Source organism: Perca flavescens, chromosome 6, assembly GCF_004354835.1.
Source record: "Perca flavescens isolate YP-PL-M2 chromosome 6, PFLA_1.0, whole genome shotgun sequence".
NCBI lineage: Eukaryota > Metazoa > Chordata > Actinopteri > Perciformes > Percidae > Perca > Perca flavescens.
The window spans coordinates 15,091,164-15,105,566 of NC_041336.1; the positions used below are offsets into that span (position 1 = coordinate 15,091,164).

The 14,403-nt window shown below is 39.2% G+C and overlaps 2 protein-coding genes and 1 long non-coding RNA gene across 4 annotated transcripts; 2 read left to right on the forward strand and 1 right to left on the reverse strand.

Annotated features, from left to right (window-relative positions):
- Positions 1-2,207: 2,207 nt before the first annotated feature.
- Positions 2,208-4,664, forward strand: LOC114557945 (uncharacterized). Of its 2 annotated transcripts, XM_028581689.1 has the most exons (8): positions 2,208-2,308; positions 2,449-2,742; positions 2,859-2,876; positions 3,036-3,119; positions 3,263-3,478; positions 3,554-3,670; positions 3,811-3,851; positions 3,973-4,664. In XM_028581689.1, exons 2-8 carry the CDS (start codon positions 2,631-2,633, stop codon positions 4,102-4,104), a joined length of 720 nt encoding a protein of 239 aa, XP_028437490.1. In that variant the 5' UTR covers positions 2,208-2,308; positions 2,449-2,630; the 3' UTR covers positions 4,105-4,664. The 2 variants fall into 2 exon arrangements, with proteins under 2 accessions (XP_028437490.1, XP_028437489.1); XM_028581688.1 differs by having other exon boundaries at positions 2,859-3,119.
- On the reverse strand, positions 3,208-6,511 carry LOC114557947 (uncharacterized). Its single transcript, XR_003692870.1, has 2 exons — positions 5,898-6,511; positions 3,208-4,021 (listed from the first exon to the last, which is right to left on the reverse strand). It is a non-coding gene; the product is annotated as an uncharacterized LOC114557947 (long non-coding RNA).
- med18 (mediator of RNA polymerase II transcription, subunit 18 homolog (yeast)) lies at positions 5,442-8,353 on the forward strand. Its single transcript, XM_028581691.1, has 3 exons — positions 5,442-6,007; positions 6,290-6,392; positions 7,673-8,353. The coding sequence occupies exons 2-3, from the start codon at positions 6,320-6,322 to the stop codon at positions 8,227-8,229; spliced, it is 630 nt and encodes a 209-aa protein (XP_028437492.1). The 5' UTR covers positions 5,442-6,007; positions 6,290-6,319; the 3' UTR covers positions 8,230-8,353.
- The last annotated feature ends 6,050 nt before the right edge of the window (positions 8,354-14,403 follow it).

The window sequence follows — 14,403 nt, forward strand, 5'->3', positions numbered from 1 at the left end:
CATGGCATATCAGACATAGAATGAACATAAAAACGGGGATAGAATGCAATAATTAGCCTAAAAAAATAATATGAATAATAAAACGCACCTGAAGCAGTAGCGCTAAGTTTGGGCTGAGGGGAAGTGAAGGAGGGCATGTTGAAAAACTAGTGAAGTTGGATGCGGTAGCCTAGTTCTTTTTTGAATTGTACAAAAGTTCATATGGTACACACAGATGCATAGAATAGACATTACGAAACAGAAACAAAAGAAAAGACAATACCATAACGTTTTTTTTTTACATTTCATAATGCCAGAGCATGTGTCATATCATTTCATGTTATATTCATTTAATAACTTAAAGTTCTTAATGGCTTTTTTGTTTTTAATATTAAATAAAAGGGTTCTATATGGCTGAAATTCAATAATAAAGTGCAGGAAAGTTGGCTTGGTTCCTGACCATTTTTTCTTATGGATATGGAAATTTTCAAAAATAATAAATAGTTGTATAATATACATCATGTTCTTTTCAATCTTATCTTGACAAATTATCATCACATCAAACATATTTATTTCAATATTTATCTTAACTTTCTTTTTTAGAAAAATGTGTTTACCTCTATCCAGAACATTCTATTCAGTGGAAAAAAAAGGGGAAATACTCTTCTAATACTTCTTCTAGTCCACAGAAATTACACATAATATTCAATGTTCAGTTTGAATCTTTGTTACACGAGTTTCACTGGCTAAATTCCATGTAATATCTGAAACGACACTTCCTTAAGCTTGTAATTGATCAGTATAACAAATTGGCATTTGTTTGATTGTCGTGTTGTCCCTGAATCCATCGAAGGGAACGTAGCAATAACAATGGCTTTTTTTTTTTTTTTTTTTTACTTTCGCCATAATATCAATTATATCTCAAATTCTCAATTAAATCTTTATTAATTATTGCAAAACGCAATTTCGATTTCAAAGTAGGAAGCTATGACATTACGCACGGGAATGGCCCATTTTACGCACGGCTTCCACTCTACCATATTTCTTACATATATATAATTTTAATATAAATGCTTGGCTACGTATCTCTGAGTTGATGGGAATGACGTAATCATCGGTGGGTTGGTAGAGAACATGGTGAAGAATCTGTCAATGATGACTTTACGCGCTGTGAAATACTAATAATATTTGAGATTTTGGGAATATTCAGTTTTTGTTGGAAATGTTTTAGAGAGGTGCTAACTATCTGCTTACTTTGGAGATTTATGGTGCTGCTCATCACTGTCCACATTCTAAAATGTGTAAAAGTACAACCTCAAAACTTTAAGCAGCTCATGACTGAACGATGCAACAATATAAAAAAAAAAAAAAAAAAAAGAAGTCATCAGCATTAGTTAGCTCGCTGTGCTCATTTAACTCACTTTTCCATTTTGCACTTTCCATAGGCTACATATGGAGCTTGTTACGGGTGTCTGCTCTCTGTTAATAACCTAAATAAATATTTTGTCACCTTCAGAGCAACCTATATACTAAAAAAAAAAACTTCAGCACTTTTACCGCAGCGCATATCAACCTACTTTATGAAATAAAGATAGTCAAGAAACTCCAGATCAGTTCAAGATTGGCAGATGAGTAAATTTTACCGCACAATTAGTTTTTGTTTTGCTCAAATAAACAGCAGTGAGCAAAAACACTTTGACACCTTTACGTGAAAATTGACACGTGTTATTGATGAACATACTGTATATCAACACCTATGCTAATGCAAAAAGGGGAATACATGTTTTATGGAGTAAAGTAAGAGTCATTGCAAGAAACTCCAGATAAGTTTAAGATTGGCAGATGACTAAAATAAATTGACAGCACAATTGGCTTTTGTTTTACTTAAATCAATTACAAACGATCTTATATTGTAGATGTGTAAGCGGCAGTGAGCACAAGAAGTTTGACACCTTTATGTGACAAATTACACTTGTTATTGATGCACATACTGTATCAACACCTATGCTAATGCAAACAGTGGAATAAATGCCTCACCATCAGAAAAAGAGTGTGGGTGACAGCCTCTGTAAATTTCCTCTGCTTTGGCTGTTGGACCACTTCCGATGTGTCAACGTGAATTTAGCTCAATCTTTGAAGCAGATGATGCAGAGTTTCTTAACTGTGTTTTGATGAGCGAGCAGTAAAAGCGCAACCACTGAGGGGGTGTTTCATCTGTTCAGTAGCCTAGTATCTTTTTTTTTTGTGAAGAGATTTGAGGCACCATGCAAAACGGCTTTATTTTTTCTTCTGATTATTTGGAACTCATCCCCTTTCTCCTCAGAACATTGTAAGTAACTTCCTCATTGGTATTACACTGTATTTAAATTACAATTCTGGGGAGTTAGTGTTGTCTGGTAATACATTATTCATATTTGACATTTGTCAAACTACTATTAAGTGTTTAACAGAAAACTTTTTTTCTTTTAGCAGCCACAAATCACCTTCAATTCTCACTGGGATGTCAAGCTGTGATACCCTGTCAAGATTACAGAAGTGATTTAAACGCTTTAACATGGAATTACAAGAAAGATGAACATCATCAACCAATCCTGATATATTTTCAAGATAAAAATGGAATACAACACCATCAGCAACTCTTCCGCTCCAGAATGAAGGTGTCCCGCAATGGTTCCTTGGTCATTGATCATTTCACAGAGGATGATCAAGGCCTTTACTCGTGTGAGAAACCGTATAGTGACACAGTCATCACCGTGAAGAAAGGTCAGAACTATTGTGATTGTCATCATTTAGTACCCAACTGCTTTGTGTATCCAGTTAGGCCTATATACATTTGCCAAAAGCCCATCCTCTATTCAAACTTTTTTTTTTTCTTTCAGAAATTCTGAAAGAAACTGGTAAGACAGTCTACGTTATTGCAGGCAGAGATTTTACTCATGCATGTCCGGGTGAATTGATTAACTTAAAATGGACATTTAAAGCAAGTAACATGACATCAGAATTAGACTTTGTGACTTCCAACAAGTCTATACACATTGTAAATGTCAAAAGAGCAGATGCTGGGAAATATACCTGCTGGAAAAGTGGATGTAATGGACACAGGCAGAAACTGCTTACAATCAACTTGTGTGTAATAACAGGTGAGAAAACACACACACACACACACACACACACACACACACACACACACACACACACACACACACACACACACACACACACACAATGTCTTTTGTCAAAATTGAATGCTTTAACTTAGAATATTTTTTTTGCTTTATTACAGTACACCACGGTGATGATTCCTTTGTTTCTTGTACTGTGATGTGTGACATGGAATTCAGTAACATCAAACCAAACAGCACACTTTATTTGGAGACAGGCACAAGGACAATGCTTGTAGATACAAATGGAATAAATTGCAGTGCAAAGCAGATGTCTGATGGATGCAGTTCAGTTAACAGCACTCATGGACCATCAAATGCTTTAAACATAACAACAGGTGGGTGTTTTGCTGTATCTCTCTTTAAGGAGGTCATAGCCCGAATTTCAATTCTTACGTTTTTTGGTTTTACAGATATACCCACAGAGCTTGAATATCTGATTCCAGTTGTTTATGGAACATCGGCAGCCCTTACATGTCTTATTTTAATGGCACTTTTAATTTGCCACCTCAGACAAAGATTGTGGGCAGGTAGGGCATGCAGCTCTTTGTCTTACTGAACTTCCTGTTTATTGTTTGTATATTGGTATGCTGCATTGAAAGAGAAGTAGATGTTTGACAATGGGCTAGACAAGTATGCCCCCCCTGATTCTGTTTCTATCTCTTCAAAGCGTTTCCTGTTCACCCTTGTTGCTGGGGCTTGAATAGCAGGGTAAGTGTTATATAATTATGGTGGTGATGATTATGTCATAACCTAAAACTATCTACCATGCTGCAATGAACAAGCATGTGTGTGTTGTTTTGTTCATGTAATGGAATGTGTCGTGTTGCAGGTGGAAGAGGAGACTTCAGTGGTTTATTCATCAGTTGTCATCAGGAAACCTGCTAAGACAACAAACAACCATATGAGCTGTGACAGTAGTTGTGTGTATAGTGAAATAAAAGTACAGAGAACGATTCCATAAATGCTACTGTTATAATGATAGCTCACATAGTCTTTCACGAGAAAAAGTGTTTGCAACTTCACCCATGCGGTTCTAAAGGGGATTTTTGAAGCTTTGGGTCGGATTAGGAAGTTTCCTAACTGGGTGAAATGATCCAAGCGGCACCTGTGGGAGCGGGTTGTATTCTCTACACAATAAAAATGTAATGTATATTTACTGATATTGTAGCTGCAGCGCATACAGAGGTTGAAAAGAAAGAATACTCATATATTTATGCACGTACTGTATGTACATTTATGGGATATTATACTTTACTTGAGTATTTACGTGCATTGGCCAGGGAGATATATTGTACCCTTTAACTCACTACATTAATTTGACAAGCATAGTCACCTTGAAGATTAAACATGATTAAAACATAGATTAGCTTGTTCAAATCATCTCCACCTCGACCAGCTACAACAATTATTGTGGCTTGCACGTTAATCATTCCATGTCCTGTCACTGCAAGCGTCTCATGCTTATATCCCTTAGTACATTCATGTGGATTTTTAATTTATAATTTTATTTAGTATTTTTTCTTTTATTGTCCATGCTATTCATGTGGATTTGCTTTTTTATCATGTTTGTGATGTATGTGAATGTTGTGTGTGATGTCTGTAAGATACTGGTACCTTGAATGTCCCCTTGGGGATCAAAATATCTATCATTGCAATTATATATTTAATACTTTGATGAAGACAAAAGTTGCAAGTCTAAGCTTTTATCTGGACTTTCCAAATGTGTCATTCAGGATATCATGTGAGCGCAACTAAGTTACATGAACAGATAAGAACATTATATAATTCCTAAGAACTGTGTTTATATCCTTAAACTGTATATAAAGTTCTGGGTTTTTTTTCGAGCTAACTCAGATCTTTTCATGAAATAAAGATCTTGTGTTGCACCATCTCAGCCTCCTAATAAATTATTTGATGCATCCTCGGCACATTTTGTATCTACTTCTGCACTTTTAGGAAATATTTTGTATGCAGCACTTTTAATTTAAGATTTGGAATGGTAATGAAGTACTTTATCTGAGTAGTTCTTCTACCACTGCTCACACGTGAATGCATCACTAATCCAGTAATATAATGTTAACTGAAATCAGAATCAGCCATTAAGTGTTAACGAATTTGACTCTTGCTTTTTGTTCCTCATGTACATACACATCAATATATATACGGCTAAAAACAAGGACAACAAAGCTGAACATGGTAAACATAAACATTTGAATAACGTTACAGAATGCCTAATAGCCTTTGTTAAAAACTGTAGGCTACATACATACCCATGCAATGCGTATGCGTACACATACGTAATGCATGCATGCGTAGCTATGGTGACCCTTCGAGAAAGTTTTTTTTTTTTAAACTGAAGTAGGCCTAACTACATTTAGTGACTGTGCTTGCGGATAATTTTGTATTTTTTTTTACTCCAGTAGGTGGCTGTAATGCACGTCATTGGATGCCAAGTACCACGGCGGAAAAAGCCGAGAAAGAAATATGCTTTTCATTCAGTGGTGCCGGCTGAGTTTATTTTTTCTCTGAGAATAAACCGAGCAGTTTGCCTTTTTTGTTTTTCTCGGGTCTTGGTTTCCACATATAGCTAGACATTTGTCATCCCATTCAAGTGACCTAGCTAACGTTGAAACGCTTAGCACAGTAACCTGCGTCACAGAGTTCACATTGTAGCTAGCTAACTGATGCTATCTTTGCTAGCTAGCTGGGTAGCTACTAGCTGTGTGTTCATAGAACAAACACGGTGAGACCTACCGGATCCTCGGTCTTTACCGTGGAGGCTCTACCGAAGACGACCACACCAACATTTATCCTACGTTCCCCAACAAGTGATTAGCTGCATTTTGTTGTTCGGGGTTTCTCAGGTAAAGTTAACGGTAACGTTAATAAAGCAAACTAACAAAAAAACGAAGCGTTAGCTGTTAACTATCGCTACGTTACATTAGGTAATTAGCTAACTAGCGAGTTCGCTATATTTAGTTAACAGCATAAACTGTATAAAATAGGGTTAACATTACATTAGCAAAAGTTAAGCGTTTGAAATTGACAACTCAGTTAACAGTCTAACCCTAGCTAATGTAGACGGTAACGTTACTTGTAGCTACACCACCGATTCAACGCTAGCTAATAACCTGTTCCTCCTTCAGATTCAGTAACCACGCATTGCCTGAGAAAATATGGAAGCTCCTCCTGTTACAGTGATGCCTGTCACCGGGGGAACGATCAATATGATGGAATACCTGCTGCAAGGTGAGCTACACTCGAAACATCTGAAGGCAGAAAATAAAACATCTCTATAGACTATTAACTATCCTATCCATCAGTATTAAACATGGCTTGTAGGACTGAATGATACAAAGAAGACATGCGATGAGTGGCAGGTTTACAGTTACGTTACTACTATATGGTGTTATAATAATAACTTAAGATGTCAACTTCACGTGTAACGTTTGAAAGAGCTGTAAATGTAGATCCTAATCATCATTTATTATTTTAAGATAACAACCACATGATGTTCTGTATCACTATAATGCATAAAACAGGAAATGTCAAATGACCATAAGAACATTTAGTGGTATATAGATGGGTGACAAATAAAAAAACTGCCAGAACTTTTTTTGACATAGGCTACATGCTATGGTGGGATGAACACCTTTTTTCAAAAATGTCCTCAGTTGTTTTGATGATGTAGTCTGCCCTCATTGATATAAAGTTCTAGTATCTTGTACACCCAGGACTACATATTAGAAACTTACTAGGAAGGAAAGTCTTTAAAACAGTTTAATCAAAAACTAATTATAATGTCTTTTGTGAAGGTAGGATGTAGAGCTGGGCAATATATCAATATTATATCGATATCGTGAAATGAGACTAGATATTGTCTTAGATTTTGGATATCATAATATCACAATATGACATAAGTGTTGTCTTGTCCTGGTTTTAAAGGCTGCATTACAGTAAAGTGATGTCATTTTCTGAACTTACCAGACCAGTTGTAACTGTTCTGTTATTTGCCTTTACCCACTAAGTCATTATATCCACATTATTGATGATTATTTATCTAAAATCTCATTGTGTAAATATTTTGTGAAAGCACCAATAGTCAGCACTACAATATCGTTGCGGTATCGATATCGAGGTATCTGGTCAAAAATATCGTGATATTTGATTTTCTCCATATCGCCCAGCCCTAGTAGGATGTATTGATGTTGTGTTACAATGTTGTATGATACTGCAGTATTGCCAGCATGGAAATAGTGACAACAGATCTTAAACCTTAACTGACAACTTGGAAGAATATCTGCCGTCTGTCACGGTCTTTGTGACAAAGGTCTATTTCCTTTCTGTCTCAGCTCTCTGTGTCTTTAGGAATCTCAGATGATGTAATGTTGAAGTGTTTATTGTGTAAATCTATATCAAAACTACAGTGTTAAGTACAATATATTGTGCAGCCCCGATCATCACACCACATTGTTTATATGTTGTTTACTATTTATGCATCTGCTTCTTTCTACCCTTTATTAATGCAGGCAGTGTGTTAGACCAAGCCCTGGAAAGCCTATTGCATCGTCTTCGAGGTCTGTGTGACAACATGGAACCTGAGACCTTTACAGATCATGAACTGGTTTATCTTCTGAAAGGCCAACAAGGGAACCCTTTCATTCTTCGTGCCCGGCGCTCCCTCTCCCACCCCACGTCACCGTGGCACCTACGCTACCTAGGCCAACCTGAAGTGGGAGACAAGAGCCGCCACGCACTGGTGCGCAACTGTGTTGACGTGGCTGCCTCTCACAGCCTGCCAGAGTTCCTTAATGAGATGGGCTTCCGCATGGACCATGAGTTTGTGGCCAATGGGCACATTTTCCGCAAAGGTGCTATGAAAGTTGTGGTTAGCAAGCTGTCACGCATCCTGGTACCGGGGAACACAGAGAACACAGAACGTCTATCACTTTCATTCTTGGTGGAGCTGAGTGTGTCGGCTCCCGCCGGCCAGGACACTGTGTCAGAGGACATGCGCAGTTTTGCTGAGCAACTCAAGCCCCTGGTTCACCTGGAGAAGATTGACCCCAGCAAACAGAGGCATTAAATGACATCATTTAGTGGGTCAAGTCATCTCTGGCTGCCTGCATGACATGGACAAATTAGAGCTATTTTTTAAAAATACTGTTTACATTTGAACTAAAATTAAATACAGTTCAACTTTGACTTAATGGTTACACTTCTGGTCAATTTGTTATTGGAAAATCCACAATTACTACAAAACATTACTGCATTCCATCAAAGCGTGGTTTTGACATGGATCTTATCACTCACTGTCATCAATTGATACTGTACGGTTTTTGCAATTGTAGTACATCCATAAGGAAGCTCCTGCAGAAACATCCTCTATTGCACAGTGGTGTTCGCTATGATTAGAAGAAACAATAGTGATGTGTTTGGGAATAAATAGAAGAAGTGTAAGAAGCCAGTGTGATGCAGTAAAATAAGTAAGTATTGCTAAAAAACACCTAAGTCAAGTGATATTTGTCATAATAATAGTAGATCTTACAACATGACCTAGTTCTTTAGGTGGCTTCTGGACATGTTATTTCTTAAATAAGTTTAAGTTCTATATTAACACCTGATTAACACATAAAAACATTAGGATTTATATCAGTTTATATTAACATCACAAAACCATAGTGACCCTGAGTATGATGCATGTTGCACAGTGACCTGTACATTTTCTACTGAAGTGATATTTTTTTAAACTTAGGCCTTATGTGATTTGCGTTCTATGTTTAAAGATATTAGTCTTTATGGCATATGTTGATTATATAGCGTCTCATGAAAATTTTTCCCACTAGGGGTCTCTCTTGCTCTTCGTGTAACTGGCTGTCTTGCCGGCTGAATGCTACCTCAGATCATCTACAGGAGCTGTGGTTGCCATGGAAATAATTAGCTGTGAGATCTGCACATCTTTTCCCCCCACTCTAATTAGCTTTCTCAATTGCTTAATGATACATAGACCTGTGAAAGCCTTTCTTTCTTCCCCTCAACAAAAGCATTGATTTTCCCTCTCTTCCCCTCTCATTTCTACTGTTAACCCATTAATGCCTCTTTCATGGGAACTTGAGCTGGGACTATTACACATGAAAGCACTACAGCTGCCTCAGGTTCTTCACTCTTCGTGCTGAATTCCAAAAAGGCTTGTACACTGGTGTGTCAACACATTATGGCCAATCTGCTGTGGAGACTGAAGTAACTAATGCACATCCTGTCAGTTATGACAATGATGTGGGCAATAAGACGATTGCTTCTAATAATACCCCCACAGGAAGGTGCATTTGCAGGGGTTGCGATGTAAAGTGATTATGTGCGTGTCTGAAGGGAGAGCTTGAGGGCAGATGGCTGTCTCTACATGTTGACCTACCTGCATATCAAGCCTGACGAGGACGAGCTTGCTGAGGTGGAAAGGTCGGATGACATTGCTTCCACATACATTTGATGCACCTTGTTACCCACCCTTTTTTTATAAACCTTTTTTTTTTATATACAGTACATTATATTGCTATAGGATTCTTGTCTGTTTTGAAGGCGAATGCGATCTATGCTCAAACCAAATGTTATTGTTTGGTGTTTAGTACACAAAATTGCCCGTCAATGAGAGACAGGATTATCTGATGGAGACAGTTTTATGTTCCAACAACCAGAAGCAGACTACTGGCCCTAAGGACTAAAGCGTGATGTTTCAGCTCTGAGTGAATTATGTATTAAAGAGGCAGATGCCTCCTTGCCTAAGGCTTTATATGTCCAGCATGGACACACTACATTCTGCTGGCTTTCTTCCACTTAAACTTATGTTTAGCACAGTGCTCTTTGGTGATGAGCTGGACTCCCAGTGCACCTCCACGCCACATTGCCTGCAGAACAGAGGCATAGTTAGGCTAATCAGAGTCTTGGCATCAGGCATTCTCGACTATTGTGGATGTAGCCAACCAAGGACTTCCACAAGTGAGGGATTTGACGCGTTGCCAGAGGCAATATGATATTTTGCATGGTTTATTTCAAGAACAGAGACTAGAGTGACACCCTCTTCCAACACATACATGCAAAAATCCTGATAAGTCTGAATATGGTGTCATAGGAGATTATAGTTACACTGTGTAACTGATCATCAAACTGACTACTTTTCATTGTGGGATTGATATGCGGAGTTACAAAAGATGCGTTGAATGTGGGTTCATATAGACACTTGAACTACTGAAGCAAAGCTGCAAGTATTTTTAGTTAAATTTAAAAGCCAGAGGCCCCCCCAACACGTACAATCTTATTGTACTAATAGTTTCATCTATATTTCATACATACCGATACCTTGATTTGGAGTACACAATTTCTGTGCATCAACACTACTGTACTCTCCACTCGCCTCTACTGCCTTTAAACATCTTTGACATCATCAGTTTTATTATTATCCAGTTATACTTGCTGCACTTTTGGGTATGAGAGCAGTGCACACAGATTTTACTGTTTGGGCGGTTTGCTTCTTGTGGGTCTTTAACTTTTAAATATAATTAATTTGCCAAAGCAGATAGTGTTAGTTATTCATATTTTGTTAGACGCCATTACCTGCACATGCCTTTTCCATTCCACAACACAGTCTTAATTAAAACTTGGCACCAATTGTCTTTGCTGCCTCTGGACTTAATGTTCATAGTTGGCAACACACATGCCAAGATGCCACAGAAAGCTGGCTCTTGCTCAGGGCAGGAAGTCTTTAAGTCACCCTACTTTGGGCCACTGCCACGAAGGGGTGAAATCCAGCTTCGTCTACTCGGGAACATTACCAATACTTGGATTTGAGCCCTCTCCTTCATGTGTCATTGGGAGCCCATATGCTTGTTCGAGCGTGTGGGTTGTTTGCTGTGAGGGGAGGAGAACCAGGGGAAGTATTTTCCCAAACCGGCATCGATCTCCCGAGGGTGTTCTTGTGGCTTCTCCGGCTTCCTCTCGTCCTAATCCCACTGGGCAGAATGGTTGCAGGGATAAATTGCACAACATCATGAGGTTGCGAGGGAGGTCTGGAGTGACAGGGCCAAGGAAATGAGGATGGGCCTTGAGGAATTGGTGGAAAAAACTGTCCCTTTCTTGATGTGAATGAAATTGTGAATGGGAACTTTTTCACGGTGCAAATTAACAAGCACAAAGCTCTGCCTTGTTGTTGATGTGGTGCTCGGCCTTGCTTGTGGCTGCTGAGGTGATTGCTGCTTTGCAGAACATGCTGTTCCAGGATCAGCCACTCAGAGCCTAAAGGTAGCCACGCTGCCTCTGGAATGTCTGGTATGGGGACAGCGTAGCAGTCAGCCTGGAAGGAACCGAACACATATGTAGTTTTTAAAGTCTGGGCCTCCCTCCTCTCTGTCTGAGTCATCTCCTCTTCCTGACTCTTGTTTCTCTGGAGATGCAGTCCTTGCTGTGAGCCTCTGAATCTGGTCATTTGTATTCACAATTACTTTTCTTTCACTTTATGTTTAATCAAGATGCATTGTGTAGTCTTGGGTCGCCAACATTCTGGCACTAAGGATTATGATTTGTGAACAAGCAGCACAAGTAGCACCTTGTGTTACAGACTAGAGGATATGAAAGGGTTGTTATTCTCCAGCATTTGTTTGATTTTTTTTACTCTTGGCACATGTTTAAGTAGCCAAATAATAATTAACATATTAATACAGTGAATAATTTCCCATTAATCAAATGTATAGGTGCAATAGGGCTTGAGGACTTTTTAACAAACAAACTATGAGCAACATGGCATTTTAACCATCTGATCCCACTGACGTTCAGCATTAAGTAATTTCCATGTCACACTATGACACATCCTCCCGCATTTAAAGGCGTGCTATTTTTGACACACATTTCTCAACATCAGTAATGTCTGAGTGCACACAGTGTGGCCATGTTGTGCAACTTTTAAGTATAGGTTCTGTTCATGCACACTTTGCACGAAGAGGGCGGGTTCCTCAGACAATTTTACTACACAGGTGCTTGTTGTGATGGTGCTCACGAACTGTGCATGTGTCACTCTAAAATGTCAGGGTGTTTTATTTCAGCTATAAGAAAAAATAGTTTAAATAGAATCCCCTCTTAAGTTTCTCACTCTGCCGAGAATGTACGCCTTGGGTGTTGAGGAACAATTTATTTTTCAGCTGTTTAATATTGTGACTGGAGTCCATTCATACCAACATGCCCCCATAGTTCATACTGATTACCCATGGGTGGTTAAAATACTTGCTTGAACGGCTGCCTACCTCCCAAATATTATCAGAAATTGTAGCTGTGTGTGCAGACAGTGTGTGTGTAGAAGTAGGACTGCCTGTAAAAGTCAATGAATAAGTAATATTGTCTCCACAGTAACCATCATAACAGCTGTCAACGTGTATAGAAATGTGAAGCAGACTGTTGCTGTAGAATGGCTTGTGAGCTCATCAAATCTTTTGGAGAAAGGTGGAGTGTGAGGCTACAGTCCCGATACAAAATAAAAACATCTAATAGCATTTAAAATAAAACAAGCCAAAAATAAACAGCCAATTGGATTCGAGCACCTGTGTGTCCGCCTGTCAGATTCAGGAGGGGGTGGTGGGATGGAGGGGCGGAATCCCCCTTGGTCAGTGTAGCAGAATTACGCACACTGGTCTGGCCAAGGCTGTGTCTGCCAGAGAAGCGTGTCTCTTGCGTCGATGCTTGGCAAATGCGATTTGAGATGATAATGTGCAAGTGTTTTATGCCTCCTCACTTTGGTTGGTGTGCGGAGCAGAGATGATCTTTCAATCTGGCCTCTGAAAAGCCCCATTTCACCTCACTCCTCCCGGATTAAAATCTAGGGTTACCTAATCTCTCCTAATCTGGACTAAATCTGTCTAATCGGTATAGAAAATTACACTGGCTGAGGTATAGCCCGCAAATAATCAGCAGAGGTGAAACCTCCATGCACACCGTGGTTCTCCCTGGAGGGCATTTGGACGCTGCACACGTTGCACGGGGCGATTTGTTATGCACAAAGGCAGATCAAACACATGTATTTTTAAAAGACAAAAAAAAAAAAAAAAATCAGGATTATGCAGGAATTTCCCCTTGTGTAATTTTCACATTGTCTTGTTTTATCACCACAGGACGTGGAGTCTGGCACGCAAAGCGCCTGGTGACGCTTCGCCAGAAATATTATTATGCAGAGTTTTGATGAAGAATTGGGGGGTTTGCTCCCTCTGTTCATATCAGAGATGGAAAGCGAGGGAGAGAGAGAGAGAGAGAGAGAGAGAGAGAGCGAGAGCGAGAGGGATTTCGCTGTAATCATGTACGGAGAGTATTGATTTCGTGAGCGCACTCCAATTGGCAGCATCTCCACTACAGCGCCGGCGCGTCATCCTCGGTTCACATCGACAGAACGAGTTGTAAGCAAATGAGAACATGTGTGGGATCTGAGAGAGTGAGAAAAGGCAAGGGGGATAGAGGGGAGCAAGAGGAGGTGTGATAAAAGACTATTTTATCAAGCTGACAAGTGGATACGAAATTCGATCGCTGGACTATATATTTCTTTTCTTTATATTTCTCAGGCTGGGAATTTATCGATTCGTCACATGCGCACTCCTCTTCATTATAATTGCAGACAGTTGGGTGCTGTTCAGGCTGAATGGACTTGAATGTGCCGCTGCCAGCTTAATCCGTGCAGACTGGAAGATTTAATAATTCACGGTAATCACGCATTATCGCCTCAGTGGATGCTCTCAACACAGCTCTGGTGATTTCTCCCCCTCTTTCCCCATTCTTCCCGTTGTCTTCTGGAGGATTTATCGACGACTGCTTTGCAAATATGCTCCTTATCTGAAATATCATCTGTTGCTGCAACTGGATTGAAAAGCCCCCATGACTGGCTCTGACACGCGTTTGAGATAGACTGCTTTGTGGTGATGTGGACTTAAATAGGAAGCATTTTATTCACCGTTTGGTATTTTACTCCAGGTAAAATGGACGAAAAATTATTATTACTTTTATTACTTCTCTTGTCTCTACACGCGAGGCTGTGATTTTTGCTTGTATTCATCATGATCTTTTTACTCCGCTGAATTGCCTCTTGATTGATTCCGGCTGTAAGCTTAACAGCATTATTACAAGGCAAATTTCAACGTCAAGTGATAGGACAGTTGGATACGGGAATCGTGGAGGTATTTCCCTCCCTTGCTCTTCATTTGATTTTTTTTTTCTTCTCCATTTTCAACTGAAAGGT

Bases quoted from the DNA above. Each gene is read 5' to 3' on its own strand.
- med18 (XM_028581691.1), top strand. From the start codon at position 6,320: ATGGAAGCTCCTCCTGTTACAGTGATGCCTGTCACCGGGGGAACGATC. The intron at 6,393-7,672 runs GTGAGCTACACT...TTATTAATGCAG, and splicing joins GATGGAATACCTGCTGCAAG to GCAGTGTGTTAGACCAAGCC.
- LOC114557945 (XM_028581688.1), top strand. From the start codon at position 2,631: ATGAAGGTGTCCCGCAATGGTTCCTTGGTCATTGATCATTTCACAGAG. The intron at 3,479-3,553 runs GTGGGTGTTTTG...TTGGTTTTACAG, and splicing joins TGCTTTAAACATAACAACAG to ATATACCCACAGAGCTTGAA. The intron at 3,852-3,972 runs GTAAGTGTTATA...GTCGTGTTGCAG, and splicing joins GCTGGGGCTTGAATAGCAGG to GTGGAAGAGGAGACTTCAGT.